At 40.3% G+C, this 13,853-nt stretch overlaps 3 protein-coding genes across 4 annotated transcripts; 1 reads left to right on the top strand and 2 right to left on the bottom strand.

The window, feature by feature from the left end:
• Positions 1 to 522: 522 nt before the first annotated feature.
• On the bottom strand, positions 523 to 1,618 carry LOC135677372 (NDR1/HIN1-like protein 6). The gene has a single exon (XM_065189627.1). It carries the CDS (start codon positions 1,460 to 1,462, stop codon positions 689 to 691), a length of 774 nt encoding a protein of 257 aa, XP_065045699.1. The 5' UTR covers positions 1,463 to 1,618; the 3' UTR covers positions 523 to 688.
• Positions 1,619 to 1,732: 114 nt separating this feature from the next.
• Positions 1,733 to 5,655, top strand: LOC135677371 (pentatricopeptide repeat-containing protein At3g24000, mitochondrial-like). 2 transcript variants are annotated; one of them, XM_065189626.1, is made up of 3 exons: positions 1,733 to 4,090; positions 4,469 to 4,632; positions 5,159 to 5,655. In XM_065189626.1, exon 1 carries the CDS (start codon positions 1,782 to 1,784, stop codon positions 3,765 to 3,767), a length of 1,986 nt encoding a protein of 661 aa, XP_065045698.1. In that variant the 5' UTR covers positions 1,733 to 1,781; the 3' UTR covers positions 3,768 to 4,090; positions 4,469 to 4,632; positions 5,159 to 5,655. The 2 variants fall into 2 exon arrangements, with proteins under 2 accessions (XP_065045698.1, XP_065045697.1); XM_065189625.1 differs by lacking the exon at positions 4,469 to 4,632.
• A 463-nt stretch (positions 5,656 to 6,118) lies between these two features.
• On the bottom strand, positions 6,119 to 13,729 carry LOC135677370 (probable acyl-activating enzyme 17, peroxisomal). The gene is made up of 14 exons (XM_065189624.1): positions 13,419 to 13,729; positions 13,089 to 13,218; positions 12,733 to 12,983; positions 11,650 to 11,854; positions 10,721 to 10,761; positions 10,506 to 10,631; positions 9,950 to 10,023; positions 9,512 to 9,732; positions 7,778 to 7,872; positions 7,479 to 7,695; positions 6,973 to 7,098; positions 6,802 to 6,900; positions 6,513 to 6,725; positions 6,119 to 6,418 (listed from the first exon to the last, which is right to left on the bottom strand). Exons 1-14 carry the CDS (start codon positions 13,673 to 13,675, stop codon positions 6,317 to 6,319), a joined length of 2,157 nt encoding a protein of 718 aa, XP_065045696.1. The 5' UTR covers positions 13,676 to 13,729; the 3' UTR covers positions 6,119 to 6,316.
• Between the last annotated feature and the right edge of the window lie 124 nt (positions 13,730 to 13,853).

The raw sequence follows: 13,853 nt of genomic DNA, 5'->3' as shown, positions 1-13,853 counted from the left end.
ACAGTTTGTAGTGATGGGCAAACCCTATCCTTCAGAGTAGAACATAACCACAATTACATGCATAGACCATAATGCATCTAACAAGGTACTGTGGAAAGCAAGTGCAGCACTATCCAACATCAGGTAAGTCTACAGTAGTTGTTGAAGTGGAAGATGCTCAGATGAAGCTGCCAACCTTTCACAGAGGAGTTTGAGAAGACTATATAATTAGATTCTCACCCATACATGATTAATAAATATGCTACAAAGAGAGACCATAATGCAGGACTTACATATAAGAAAATAAAAACATGGATCTCAACAGCCTGCAGGATCCAATGAAGCACTCTCTTTGGAAACTTTGTAATCCTGATGTTCTCTGTTCATTCATAGCAAGGGAAAAAATTGTGTATCCTATCAGGAGCATGCATTTGCCTCTGCTTTATCTTGAAAAGATTAGATCCTAGAGTTGATCAAAGGAAAGTTCGCAGGACAGTATACTTTCTTGCAGACTGCACATGTATGTAATTGAAGACAAAGAAATGAGCCTTCCAAAATAAGTTGCAGCACATCCTTCAGAATAGGTCAAGTACAACTCAATGATTCTGAATCATGTCATCAGAGGAACAACTATACACACTCATCAAAAGAAGAAGACGATGAAGGAAGATAGTAGTACACTACTACAGCATGATTAAACTCCAAAAATCTAGAGTTTCACATCCACGTTGTAGTCGGTTGACTTGATGGTCACCTTCTTCCCTGGCGCCAAACTGTCCACCACCAACGTGCAGTCGATGTGCACCTTCACCTTGACGAGCTCCGTCTGCCCAACGGCAAGCCCCAGCGGAGCCTTCACGGACACATGCAGCGGCACATCCCCCGCCTGCTGATTGCCGAAAAGCGCCGATTGCCGCGCAGCCCCGACCTTGCTCCGCCCCTTGATAGCCACCACCATCTTCGTCGTGTTCCGTGGCCGCTGGTAGAAAATGGGCAGCCGCCCGGAGCCCAGCCTCGCCCCTTTGTAGCCTATCAGCACCGAGCTCCCCTCCCGGTACCGTATCCCGATCTTCTTGTTCGGGTTCACGGCGCGCACCGTTATCGCGAACTTCATCGAGACAATCGAGTTGCTGGGTTGAATGTTGAAAGCCTCGACGTCGAAGTGTTCGACCTTGTAGGAGGGGACTTGGGGATCGAAGGTGAAGCGTAGGTAGAGCAACAGTGCAGCGACGAGGACGATGAAGACGAGGAGGAAGCAGCAGAAACAGCAGAGACAGCTGCGGCAGCAGTTGCCTGTCTTGGTGGAGCGACGTTGGGAGAGGTAAGCGTGGAGGGAGCGGCGGTAGGGGGGAGGACGGAGGGGTGGGTGCTGGGGACCGCCGGCGACGGAGTTGTTCTCGGAGAGCATGACGTACTTGGGGCCATCGAGGGGATCTCGATGGCCGACGAAAGGTGGGGGTGGGATGTCCAAGGTGTGGGTCATGGTGCCTTGTGGTGCAACTCCATGGAAGAGGAGGAAAGGAGGTAGCGAGGAAGAAGGGAAGAGTCGTCTTGGGAGGTTAATTTAGTAGGAAGGAACTAAGAAAAAGAGGGGCTCTACACTTGTCCGGAGAGGAAGGGATTGGATAAAGAGGGAGGAGCTCCCGAGGTGACCCGACCATAGTTCAATTTGGATCGGGACGGTTACAAATTGAACCCTTTTTATTGTTTGGGATATATATATATATATATATATATATATATATATATATATATAGGCTCTCCTTTCTCCAACGCTCACATCTTCATCCAATTTGGAATCCATGAAGAAGCTTCTCTCCCCTCTCAATTCGATCTCTGCCGCTTTGGTTAGCAGACCCACCCTTCTTCGTTTCGTCTCCTCTCACTTCACCACCGCAGCAGCCTCCCGCGTCGGTGACTCCGCCGACTCTTCCGAACCCGAAGCCGGTCGCCTCCGTTTCCCTTCCGTCATTCGGGACAAAGATCTGCTTCTCAAAAGCCCGACCGCCGAGTCCGGCCTCCTCGTGCTCGACCTCATCGACGCCGGCTCCCTCGAGCCCTCCGCCGACCTCTACTCCGACCTTGTCAAGAGATGCACCCAATTCAAGAAACTCAAGGAGGGCAGACTCGTACATGCCCACTTAATGCGATCTGAATTCAAGTCTGATATCTTCCTCCAGAATTCGATCGTCAACTTGTACTGTAAATGCGGCAGCTTGGATGACGCGCGGAAGGCGTTCGACGAAATGCCCGCGAGGGACATGGTTACATGGACCGCCCTCATCACGGGCTACGCCCAGAATGATAGACCAAATGAAGCTGTGGAGATGCTTCCGAGGATGCTTCGGCTCAGGTTGGTACCTAATGCATTCACCTTCGGCAGCCTCTTCAAGGCTTGCGGAGCTGCTTCCAGGAACGGACATTGTGAAGAGGTCCATGCTTTGAGTGTGAAATGCGGTTGTAGTCCGGATGTCTATGTAGGAAGCGCAATACTAGACATGTACGCTCGTCATGGAAGGATGGAAGAAGCCTGCTTGGTGTTTGATCAGCTGGACTCAAAGAATGAGGTGTCATGGAATGCATTGATAGCAGGATATGCGAGGAGAGAAGATTGCAAGACAGCTATGAAAATGTTTTGGGAAATGCAGAGGAGTGGGTTTGAGGCCACGCATTTCACCTACTCGAGTATTTTTAGTGCTTGTGCTAGTATTGGTGCACTAGAGCAAGGAAAATGGGTTCATGCTCAAATGATCAAATGTGGGCAGGTGCTTACTGCTTTCGTGGGTAATACTCTTCTTGATATGTATGCAAAGTCAGGAAGCATTCGGGATGCCAGAAAAATATTTGATCGAGTGAATAAGAAAGATCTTGTTTCTTGGAATTCGATGCTTACTGCATATGCGCAGCATGGGCTTGTTAGTGAAGCAATTCACTGGTTTGAAGAGATGCGGAAGCTTGGAGTTCAGCCGAACCAGATTACTTTCCTTTGCATCCTCACTGCCTGCAGTCATGGAGGGTTATTGAAGGAAGGGCAGTACTACTTTGACATGATGAAGAGATACAAGGTGGAACCGGAGATTGAGCATTATGTTACAATTGTCGATCTCCTTGGCCGAGCTGGTCTTCTTGATCGGGCACAGAAGTTCATAAATGAAATGCCTGTTCAACCAAGTGCTGCTGTTTGGGGAGCTTTGCTTGGTGCTTGTAGGATGCACAAGAACGCAGAATTAGGGAAATTTGCTGCAGAAAGGGTATTTGAACTTGACCCATATGATGCTGGCCCTCATGTGTTGCTTTACAACATCTATGCATCCACTGGTAGATGGACTGATGCAGCCAAAGTGAGGAAAATGATGAAAGACGGTGGAGTGAAGAAAGAGCCTGCTTGTAGCTGGGTGGAGATGGAAAACTCAGTCCACATGTTTGTAGCAAATGATGATTCCCATCCACAAATAAAAGAGATACATAAGATGTGGGAGAAAATTGATGCAATGATTAAAGAGGCAGGATATGTTCCAGATACGAATTACGTGCTCTTATATGTGGATGAACATGAGAGGGAGGCAAAATTGCAGTACCATAGCGAGAAGCTTGCTCTTGCGTTTGCACTGCTCAAGATGCCTCCGGGGGCACCCATCCGTATCATGAAAAATATCAGGATGTGTGGAGATTGTCACTCTGCAATTAAACATGTTTCCAAGGTAATGGAGAGGGAGATCATCGTGAGAGACACAAACCGGTTTCATCATTTTAGTGGAGGTTCATGTTCATGTGGTGATTACTGGTGATACAAAAGCTACTACTGTGCAAAGCATCAAATTGTTGAGGAGTACAGAAGGATCTTGTGCTCTTCAATAGTTAGAAGAAAGTACTATCATTTGACTCATGGATTGGTCAACATGATACATAAGCAACAAGGAAAGAAGGACGATTGAGTTTTAAGTTCTTTGGGATCTTATTTCCTGTTCCAGCTTGCTAGATTGAACTGGCTATAAATTTAGTGGAGTTATCTAGCAAAATGTGGAGATTAAACACTCATAATTTCACTCCCCAGGAGGAGCTTAGAGTTGTACAGCCCGAAGGTGCCAAGCTACTCCAAAGTTTATATTGGGTAAGCAACTGGTTCTCCTTTTAACTCAATGTGATAGGCTACTTAAGCTCATATATTTACGATTTATTGTGCATGCCCTGTATACAGTCGATCTATGGTTGGGTTGTTTTCTTGTATACTTCGTAGTTGTTACATGGCTTTCCCTGTGCAACAATTCTTCATGTGATTAGCCGAGAGTTTATGCACAAAAAACTCCATTTTAGGGGAACAATCTTGTTGGCCGTCGATATCACAGTGATTCGCATGTGGCATGTGTATCACTCTTTAGCCCATCAGGTTTCGAATGTGTTACAAACTTTCTCTAAGAAGATGCTATTTCAGTTGCTTAACATTGATGACAAGTATAGAACAATTAGTTCTTTCAATCTCTCATGCAAGGTTTTAGGAAAACAATGAAATCTCAGTGCATGCTGGGATCAGCTTCAACTTGTAAAGGTTTTGAGAAGAAAGACTAATACAGGCCTGCACGCATACTTGTCGATGTCGTGTTTTCCATGAGCAAGAACCAAGGTAGAACTGTGCATGTATATTACTACATCCAGGTATTTCGCAAATTCATTCCTCCTTCTGTCTTCCTGTAGAAATAAACCCAGGTTCCTCATCTTCTTAGAAATTTGCATCCGAGCATATCTTGTGATTTAAGGGCTGTTCCTCGGTAAGGTGTGTGGCAAACTTTAGTGATGGGATTAATTATTTCCTTGAAGTTGACCATTATTTTGTCATCCTTGGTTTCTTTCCTTTTTCGCTTCCTTTTCCTCTATATTGTTCTTTTACTGCTTTTCTTCTTCTTAGTCATTTTGAACTTGCAGGAGTTTAGGTCTAATAGTCCTTTGATCTGAAAAGCCTTTGGATTATTCAAGTCTACGTAATGTTAGTATTCAGAGGTTTATGCAAATATGTAGTAGATATCGTAACTTAAGTTGGCACCGGAGAAAAAAGAAAGCCATATAGTTAAAGATCTGATGAATTATCACTGAGATAAAATGCTAGAGTTGAACACGCTGCGTGCTGACATTTCCATGATTTTGTGTCGCTCTCAACAATTTTTTCATGGTTATATATTTGCAGGTGAAGATCCGACACTTGTGCTCGAGTCCATTTTGGCATATCATTCGGTGTCCCTGTTGAGCCATTGGATTGCTGGCCAAGAATCAAGGCCGAGTCATATGCTAATCCGAGCAAATTAGCTGTTTAGTTTTGAGGTTTTCTTTTTCTCTGCCCCATTGTGGCAACGAGATGCTGCAATAAAGTGACATAGGAGCGGCTCCATGCCCTTAATCAAGAGAAGTTAAGGTATTTACGATGGTCCCTTAGTTTTTCAGTAAGTTGGGAATTTTAGATTCGTTTCACATTACTCTAAGATTACTGCTTGAGGATTGTTCTTAAGCCTGTCACATATATATATATAATATATCATGTCTTGTAAGTTTTAGAAACTGAGTGATTTGAAAACAAGTACAGTTTCTTTGAGAGTCTTTATCCGTCAATTCAGTCTGACGGATTCCATTATTTACATATATAAAATCCTAGTTTATCCTTTTATTTATGAATGAAATTGCTGTGAATTCTAAATGAAATTGAGCCTCATGCTTCTAGACTTGGTTGACCTTTTCTTACGAGGATGATTATGGTTGTCCATTAATTTTTAGCTAAATATATAGTTAGTTCAATCCCAAAGAAATGTGGATATCATCATGACTACTATAATCCACAAACCATGCCATCGGTAGATAGCTCTCACCGAGAAAGGGGTAGAAACCATAATGCCAGGATGGTCTGATAGCATGTAGGACAGCTATCTTCTAATCTTTGCAGATGATGGAGGCTTGACAAGAGAGGGCAAGTAAATATGCGAGACAGCTTTAAACAAGGACCAAGAATGGGGAGGATGGAGACTCACAGTTGATTTGTCATAGTAACACAGGCTGTGGATTGGAAACTTGAGAATCCCTGTTAACATGTGCTGAGCAATTACCAAAGAATATGCAGCAGGGTTGTACACTAGTCGTCCATGGATACTAACTAGTGTAGTACAGGATGGCAAAATTGATTTATAAGCTGAGAAAAAGTTTGCTTCATAACCTGGTCCAGTTGACAATATTTGTCTTTCACATCCACCAACATTACTTTATTCTCCCTTACTAGAGCCACTCAATAGAAAGATCAATCACTAATCATGCTCTCAGGGATTTAGTATTAAAACAAAACAAAAGGGGTTTGATGATACTAGAACTTGGAACGTTTAGAGAATTGCTGCCGCAGAACTCTTCTCATAACCTTGTTTGAAGCAGTCCGTGGAAGAGATGGCACAGGCACAACAGATGAAACCTTGTATGAAGTAAAAATATATATACATGCCTTACAGCAGTGGTGAATAAATATGCTTCAGAAAATAATAATGTAGACAAAAGAAAGCAAGTACCTTGAATAGAGGATTCAGTCTCTTCTGTAGTGCAGAATTGAAGGCCAACCTTAACTTTTCCAAATTTTCTTCCGAAAAGCTTTGATCTTTAAAAATGACAGCCATGACTAATTGCTCAGGGCCACCGGTAGATGGAGGGACCCCGATTGCAGCTGTCTCAAGGATAGAACTACTGACGCTGTTACAGATCCGTTCGATCTCGACAGAACTTACCTGAGCATTGATGGATTAACTAACATGGATTAGTTTGTTTGTCTTAAGACCGAAATGTGTTGTTGCTGATGTGTACCTTAATGCCACCAAGATTCATTGTGTCGTCTGTACGACCATGTGCCTTGTAATATCCACTAGCAGTCCGCTCAAATTCATCTCCATGTCTTCGAAGTAGCTGCATGTCCAAGCCTGATTAGACCTATGAACTCAATGGAAGAAGACCACTGAGTGTAGGTAAAAGGCTTACCTTTCCATTGAGAACTGGCATGCCCTTAAAGTAGACATCATAATGATCAGCATTTAATAATGTTACTGATGCTCCGAACATTGTTGGATCGAGAGCTAACTCACCAATCCCAGCAGCATTTTCCGGCTGTGATTCAAAAAGCGAAAACAATCCATTACGTATATTCTCGACAAGGTCGATGGTTGAATTTCGCTAGTCGCTTTATATATATATATATATTACAATTCATTATCCCCACTAAGATATTCCAATAGACATCTATAACTTTGATGATACTTCAGATGCAAAGAGTTGAGCAGATGAAGCTTTTCGCTACCATGTATCCCAGGATACAAGTTGAATATTGTTTCTACAACAAATGAGATGATGGAACCCACTTTCACAACTTACTGCATGGCATCAAATCTTTATGGACTGTGTTTCACATAGAATTTTTTGCTTAAAATTTTAGATGGCATAATGTGATAATATGACCTTGCAAAAAATAGTCGGAGCAGAGTACTTACAAGTGGATTTCCATCACTGTCAAGGATAAATAACTTGCAACCCATTGCAGGTGTACTGAATGCAGCCAATGCCTGAGGCTGCAACAGTGAGCCAGTAACAAATCCACCTCCAATTTCTGTACCGCCACAATATTCGATCACTGGCTTGTAGTAAGCTCTTCCCATGAGCCATAGGTAATCATCCACACTGGATGCCTCTCCAGTGGAGCTAAAGCAACTACACACAAGTAAATTATATTTTATCACTCCCAGAGTCAAAAGGATGTAGTAAAACAACCTTCCAAAATTGATATTATTACCGAATCGCTGACCAATTGAGACCCATGGTACAATTTGTGTTCTTCCATGCACGCACAATACTTGGAACTACACCAAGCATTGTTACCCTGGCATCCTAGACGGGTTGGAGAACTGTTAGTCTACATTTCTGAACTATGGAAGAAATTATTGAAGCTCCATATTTCATGAAATAAAATTATCACTGAGCAATTAAACAGATCAAAGAAAGTAATCATGCCTACTAAAAGAATGCAACAAGTTATTGGTTTCCTTCTAGTGAATTGTTTATAGTATCCACCCTCGATTAATCACGCCATGGATAAATCACAAGAATACTTACAAGCATGCGACAAACGAGTAAACAGATCCTCAAACCAACCTGTGACTATTAAGCAAACATAAACTCATACCATTCAGAGATTTTGTTAATCTAGCACAAAAGTATACTAGGACAAATAAGTTTTTTCTCATCCTTTGACCGCATAAACATCAGCAACATGTGGCATTTTGATACATCAAGGTAAGTATGATTTAGTTTTTGACACGATACAAAGGTCAAAATGAAAGTTTGAACTGTTATTGTTCAAATCAACATGTTTTATTGCACTTCAATACAAGCACAAAAGAAGATCAATGATCCAGTTTATGAGCAATAATTAGATGATAAACTAAAATCTCATGGGAAGTAACAGACTTTGATATGTATAGCTTTTTAGAAACTAAAGAAAAATCCAGTGCAGAAGTTGCAAATGGTTGGAAGATTTTTATCATTTGAAATTGTTGCCCCAAGGTAATGCACATTTTCAACACATCCTTTGAGACAAGGTAGAAAAAAAAAATTTTGTTCTTCAATACTGCCAACCACCTCCATAAGAGTGGCACCCTTGCAGGTCACCTGAAACCTCCACCCAGTGACTTCCAAGTCTCTGCAAAGTACTTTGGTCAACCACCAAGCCACGCATCACATCATCAAACTGCCAGCATAACAACTACCAGGGCTACAGTAACAACTGCTGCATATACAGGTGCCTAATCCCACATTTAGGTTTAGTTATAATCATCTTGCTCCCATTGTCATACTTTCATCTGCATCTACTATTATCAAAACAAAAACATGTTCTAGTCTTCCTTGTTAAAAGATATTTATAAATCATCGAAAAAATAAACATTTTTTCATTGTTTTCCTCTTTGCAAAAATGAGGGAGAAATAAAAGAGGTTTTTTCTTTCATGGGATGGACTATAAGAAATTTGACATAAGACAAAATAATTAATGATAGTAATCCTTCAGATATTAATGAAAGAGTTACCAAAGATTTTTTTCTTCTTGTTTCTTGTCAAATTTAGTTATTACAGGATAAACAAAGATGAAAAAGATAAAGCATGTCCTGTCAGTCCTTATATATAATTTCGTAAAAGGAAAATATGAAAGATCTTAGAAGATGAAAATGTGCTAGCCAACATTCTGAAGTCAATTGAGAGATGGCTCTTTCAAGTGCACCGAAAATGAATCAAATGACAATTTACATCAAACTGTTATGACAAAAGAATGCATAATTACTGATCAATTTGTTCATCACTCTTATAGAACAAAAATATCATGATTTTATTCCCCAAATAAATCCAGTGTACTGTGAGAAATTATATAACACTAACTTAATATACCTACAAGTTAAAAATAGGTTCAACAAAGTATCTTAGATGCAGTTTTAACTTATATTACTACACAAAACTACTTAAATGGAGCTCATCATACCTGTACAAATTTTGCAAATCCGGAGCCAAGAGGGATGCCATTATATAGAGCCATGGAAGCTCCATTAATTAAACTGGCATACACAAGCCATGGACCCATCATCCAACCAAGATTAGTAGGCCATGCAACAACATCACCTTTACGTATATCCATATGTGCCCATGCATCCGCAGCAGCCTTCAGAGGAGTTGCATGTCTCCATGGAATTGCTTTTGGCTCCCCTAAACAAAACCAACAATTGACATATCTGTTATATTGAGTTATATATAGTTCTTTGAGAAACAGCAGTCCAATTAAAAAAGGGTGTCTCCTTTTAGTACCTTTGCTTAATTATTTAAGAATTGTGACTATGAACATTGTAAAGAATTGAAGACAAATACAAGATAATTTGTTAAAGAGGCACTAGGTGTTCAAGATGTTTAGGTTCAAAATTATTACCTGTAGTTCCTGATGAAAAGAGGATATTTGTGAATGCCTCGATAGGTTGTTCGACTGCAGCATAAGGAATGTCTCTACAATTAAGAAAAAACATAAAATAATAGTTTGACAAAACAAAAAGCTTTGACTTTATGGTCTAATAATTTCAATAGTAATTTTACTACAACTTTATTTGGTAGCTAAAAGGAAAAAAATCCACTAACTTTTTTCCAATTAGAAACAATAGAATCCAGCAAACTGAATGTGGTAAAATGTGACTGATGACACTCCATAAATACTATTATTTTTCCTCTATGCTTTTCTTTCCTAATAAATGTATCATTATGTTAAACATATAGTTCTAAATTGTAACTTTGCTTATATGAAATTTGTCAATCAAGTCCATAACCTTGGTGCAGTTAGATGCCTATGATCATCGTGCTTCTATAATGTATCCGTGAGCATCATGCATTGTCCTAAGAATAAGGCATCCACTTCTGGATATTACAGATCAAAGAACTCAAACTAATCATGTAAGCAAACGGAGAAGAAAATGCACATATAAAAGTTCACATACTTAGTATATTCAACTCTTCCCAGGAAGTCATGCCAAGAAATATCATTTGCACGCAATCCCTTAATGATAGTAGAACCTTGTGTAGGGATGATGATCGCTAACGGAGCAAGAGCCTCAACAACTTTACTATAAGAGCCAATGTTATAAAATTAGAAAGGCTTAAGGACTTATTACATGTACTCAACACTGCTTCTGAAAAGAATCGTGAGCATCACCTGTATAGAGGTAGTTCCTTTTCACCACGAATAATAGAATCCTAAATCCAAAATTACAAATTCAATAAGATTTTTTCAACACTGCAGAGTTAGAATGTTACTAGCTGAATTTCACTAGATGCATGACTTTGATTCAATGGCGCAATCAGAAATAGCGCTTTTGTTCAGAAGTCAAAAAAAGAACAAAAATAAAGCTAAAATATAACTGTGAAAGCAAAAGGAAATATGACATTGTCCTATGTCCAAGACTAGAAGTTAACACATATTTTCTGTAGATATTGGTATGTAAATCTGATTGAATGAAAACCCTGAAAGATGCATCATCTCTCCGAGTTTTGAGGTGGTTCTGAGTTCTGACAACATACTACTATTATCTACTATGTAACTCTGTGGAACAAAAATAAAGCCAGCATGATTCATAAATCGGTTGATCCAACTCTAAAATTTTCCAGTTTGTGTCTGGTTGGACGCTCTGCTCAAGTGTGCAATCTGTCAGAGTCTAGTAGTGCAGGGTCCCAAAACTGATCAGAATTTGCCATAGTTAAATGTGATTGTACAATTCCCACAAGCTCATTGTTCGAACCTATCTTTTACAGTCAGGCATGAATAATTGCCAAAGTAAGAAAAGAACAGGGAAGAGATGAGGATGATAAAGAAGAGATGTGCAAAAGTTAGTTCTTAAACCTAATCATTTACCAGTAGGGTTCTTAATTGTACTATACCTTTTATTAGCTTTTTGGTTTTGTTTGAAGTTTTATTTTTTATTATTCTTTCCATTTCTTAGTTATTTTTTACTGAAGTGTGTAAATAATGTTCGAATCCCACTAAACCTACATCCGGAATTCTAATATGAAACACAATACCAACCCAATCCCCCAAATGTTAAATTAAACATACAGGTGAAAATTTCACAAACATAAAATTTTAACCTGGGTGAAAATTGCTTTTGCATTTGCTATCTTGAGCCTTGTTGCTATTTCATTAGGAGCAAAGCTATCTGCTATGGACACAACCACGTAGCCTGCTAGAATAATAGCAAGGTAGATGATAACAGCAGTTACAGTCATCTGCATATCTATTGCAATGGCAGATCCTTTGGGCAAACTCAACGTATCAAGTGCATTCGCTACCAGCCTGCAAAATGAAAATCAACTTATCACTTGACACAAAAAAGATATTTTCATAAGAACATAAAATTGCAATTTCATGTAGAAGTGACAGCTTAGGTGTATTTCCACCCTCATTTTTTATGACAATTTGAACTTTAAACACATAATCCATAACAATATACCAAAAGAAAAGCAGGCAACAAATGCTCAAAATAAAATTAGACGGTTGTGTTTACAACCACAAGGATTTAGGCGGCAGCTAGGCCATGAAAATCACATCATTATGTGATTATGAAATCATCCAAAAATTGACTAGTAAAAGAGAAGTATGCTTCTGTACACTTACAAACAGCAACAAGTATAGATGTCCTTTTCACAAATGATTAGAACATAGTAATTAGTCTTTTCTAATCAACCAATGAAGATGGATCTAGCAAGATCTTTTTCATAATAACTTTGATCTTAGATCTGGTTAAGAACAAAAACAATCCAAGAACAAGAAGGGTGGCCCAGCACAAGGATATCTGGATCTAGATATTTTTTTGTCCATTCTATTCCACATATGTCAATAGTTATATTGTTACAAACAACTTACTTTGGTGTCAGAACCACACAAGGAACTTGTACAATGTCATGATGGATTCCGAGTTCTAAGGGGTGATCAGAACTTCAAAACAACTCAACATTCCTTTCCCTTAACAAAGTAATAGGCCTTTCGGATGGACTTTACCAAACAAGAGAACATTATTTTTGTAGGAAAACTAAACAACCTGCAGTAAAAATAACGCTATCAGGTAAAACTTGAACATTATTATTATGCATATGTGCCAATGCGCCATTATCCTGAGGTTAATTACAACTCCATACAAAAGTGAAAAATAATAATAATAACAAAATTTGTACCAGACTTGAGTTCTCAGTTCCTTTAGTGTCATGGTATGAACAGGCAAAGAATCATCTCCTTCATCTCTCCACAAAATCACAACATCATCAAGGCCTCTCTTATCATTCAAGCTCAAGCATAAGCTGGCAGCATTTAGATGAGCCCCTGGCATCCACTGGCCCCCAGGATAAGAGTCATGGTCACGTAAAATACATGATGGTGGCACCGAAAACGAAATACCCATCTCTTCGAAAATCATCTTCCAATAAGCCTATGAATCCAAACAACATACAGAAACAACTAATTCAAAACAAACTTAGAATCCACTTAAGTAATAAAGCACGCAATGAACACCAGCAGTTCCTTTCAGCAATACCTCTGGATTTGCCACGGAAAATTCCTGAAAGTCTGTAAAACTTGATATTGGATCCTTGTATCTCAATCCAAGTAACTCCTTTCCACGCCTCTGTAACAGCCGTCCAGTATTTGTTGAAGCGGCACACTCTCTGGTAATCCAAATTCAATAATTCGTCAGTACTCCCATGACAATAACTGCACAGGAATCAAACAGGATTTATATCAACGAGAACTTTTTCTTAAGCTTTGACTCAAATGATGTAATGCCATCCGCAGAATAAAGACAAATTCTCCTATAAATCGGGACCAAAAAGACTGCGATTCAAGAAAAGAGTGGAAGACACGTTACTCGTTCGGAATCCAAGCAGGAGGGGGTTCGGAATCGAAGCCCACGTAGCACCCATAGTACATCATCTGATGAAGAGGAAACGGGAGATCAGGACTCAAGAGGCGCTTGGAGATGGCGTCCCACGCCTCCGGGCCGGAGCTCCCGGTCTCCAGGAGAATCCGCCGGAGGCATGCGTGGAGCCTCTCCGCCTCGTCCGGAGGCACACCGGCGGCCCCGATCTCCTCGACCGTGATGTCCTCCAACGGCCGGTATGCCATCGTCTGCCTATCTGCTCTCCTCCCCCATTCGAGTTTTTATTCCAGAGGGCGGTGGGCTGCATCGAAAGAAGGGAAGATATCTTTTTCCGGTGTAACCTGTACCACCGTTTGGTGTGTCGACGCGTCGGTGGCTACAGTTTAGGGGACTGCATTAGTTACTTGGATGAGGAGGAACACG

Source organism: Musa acuminata, chromosome BXJ1-6 (assembly GCF_036884655.1).
Source record: "Musa acuminata AAA Group cultivar baxijiao chromosome BXJ1-6, Cavendish_Baxijiao_AAA, whole genome shotgun sequence".
NCBI lineage: Eukaryota > Viridiplantae > Streptophyta > Magnoliopsida > Zingiberales > Musaceae > Musa > Musa acuminata.
The sequence above is the reverse complement of the archived record's forward strand: the minus strand, read 5'-3'. Positions and strand labels throughout refer to the sequence as shown.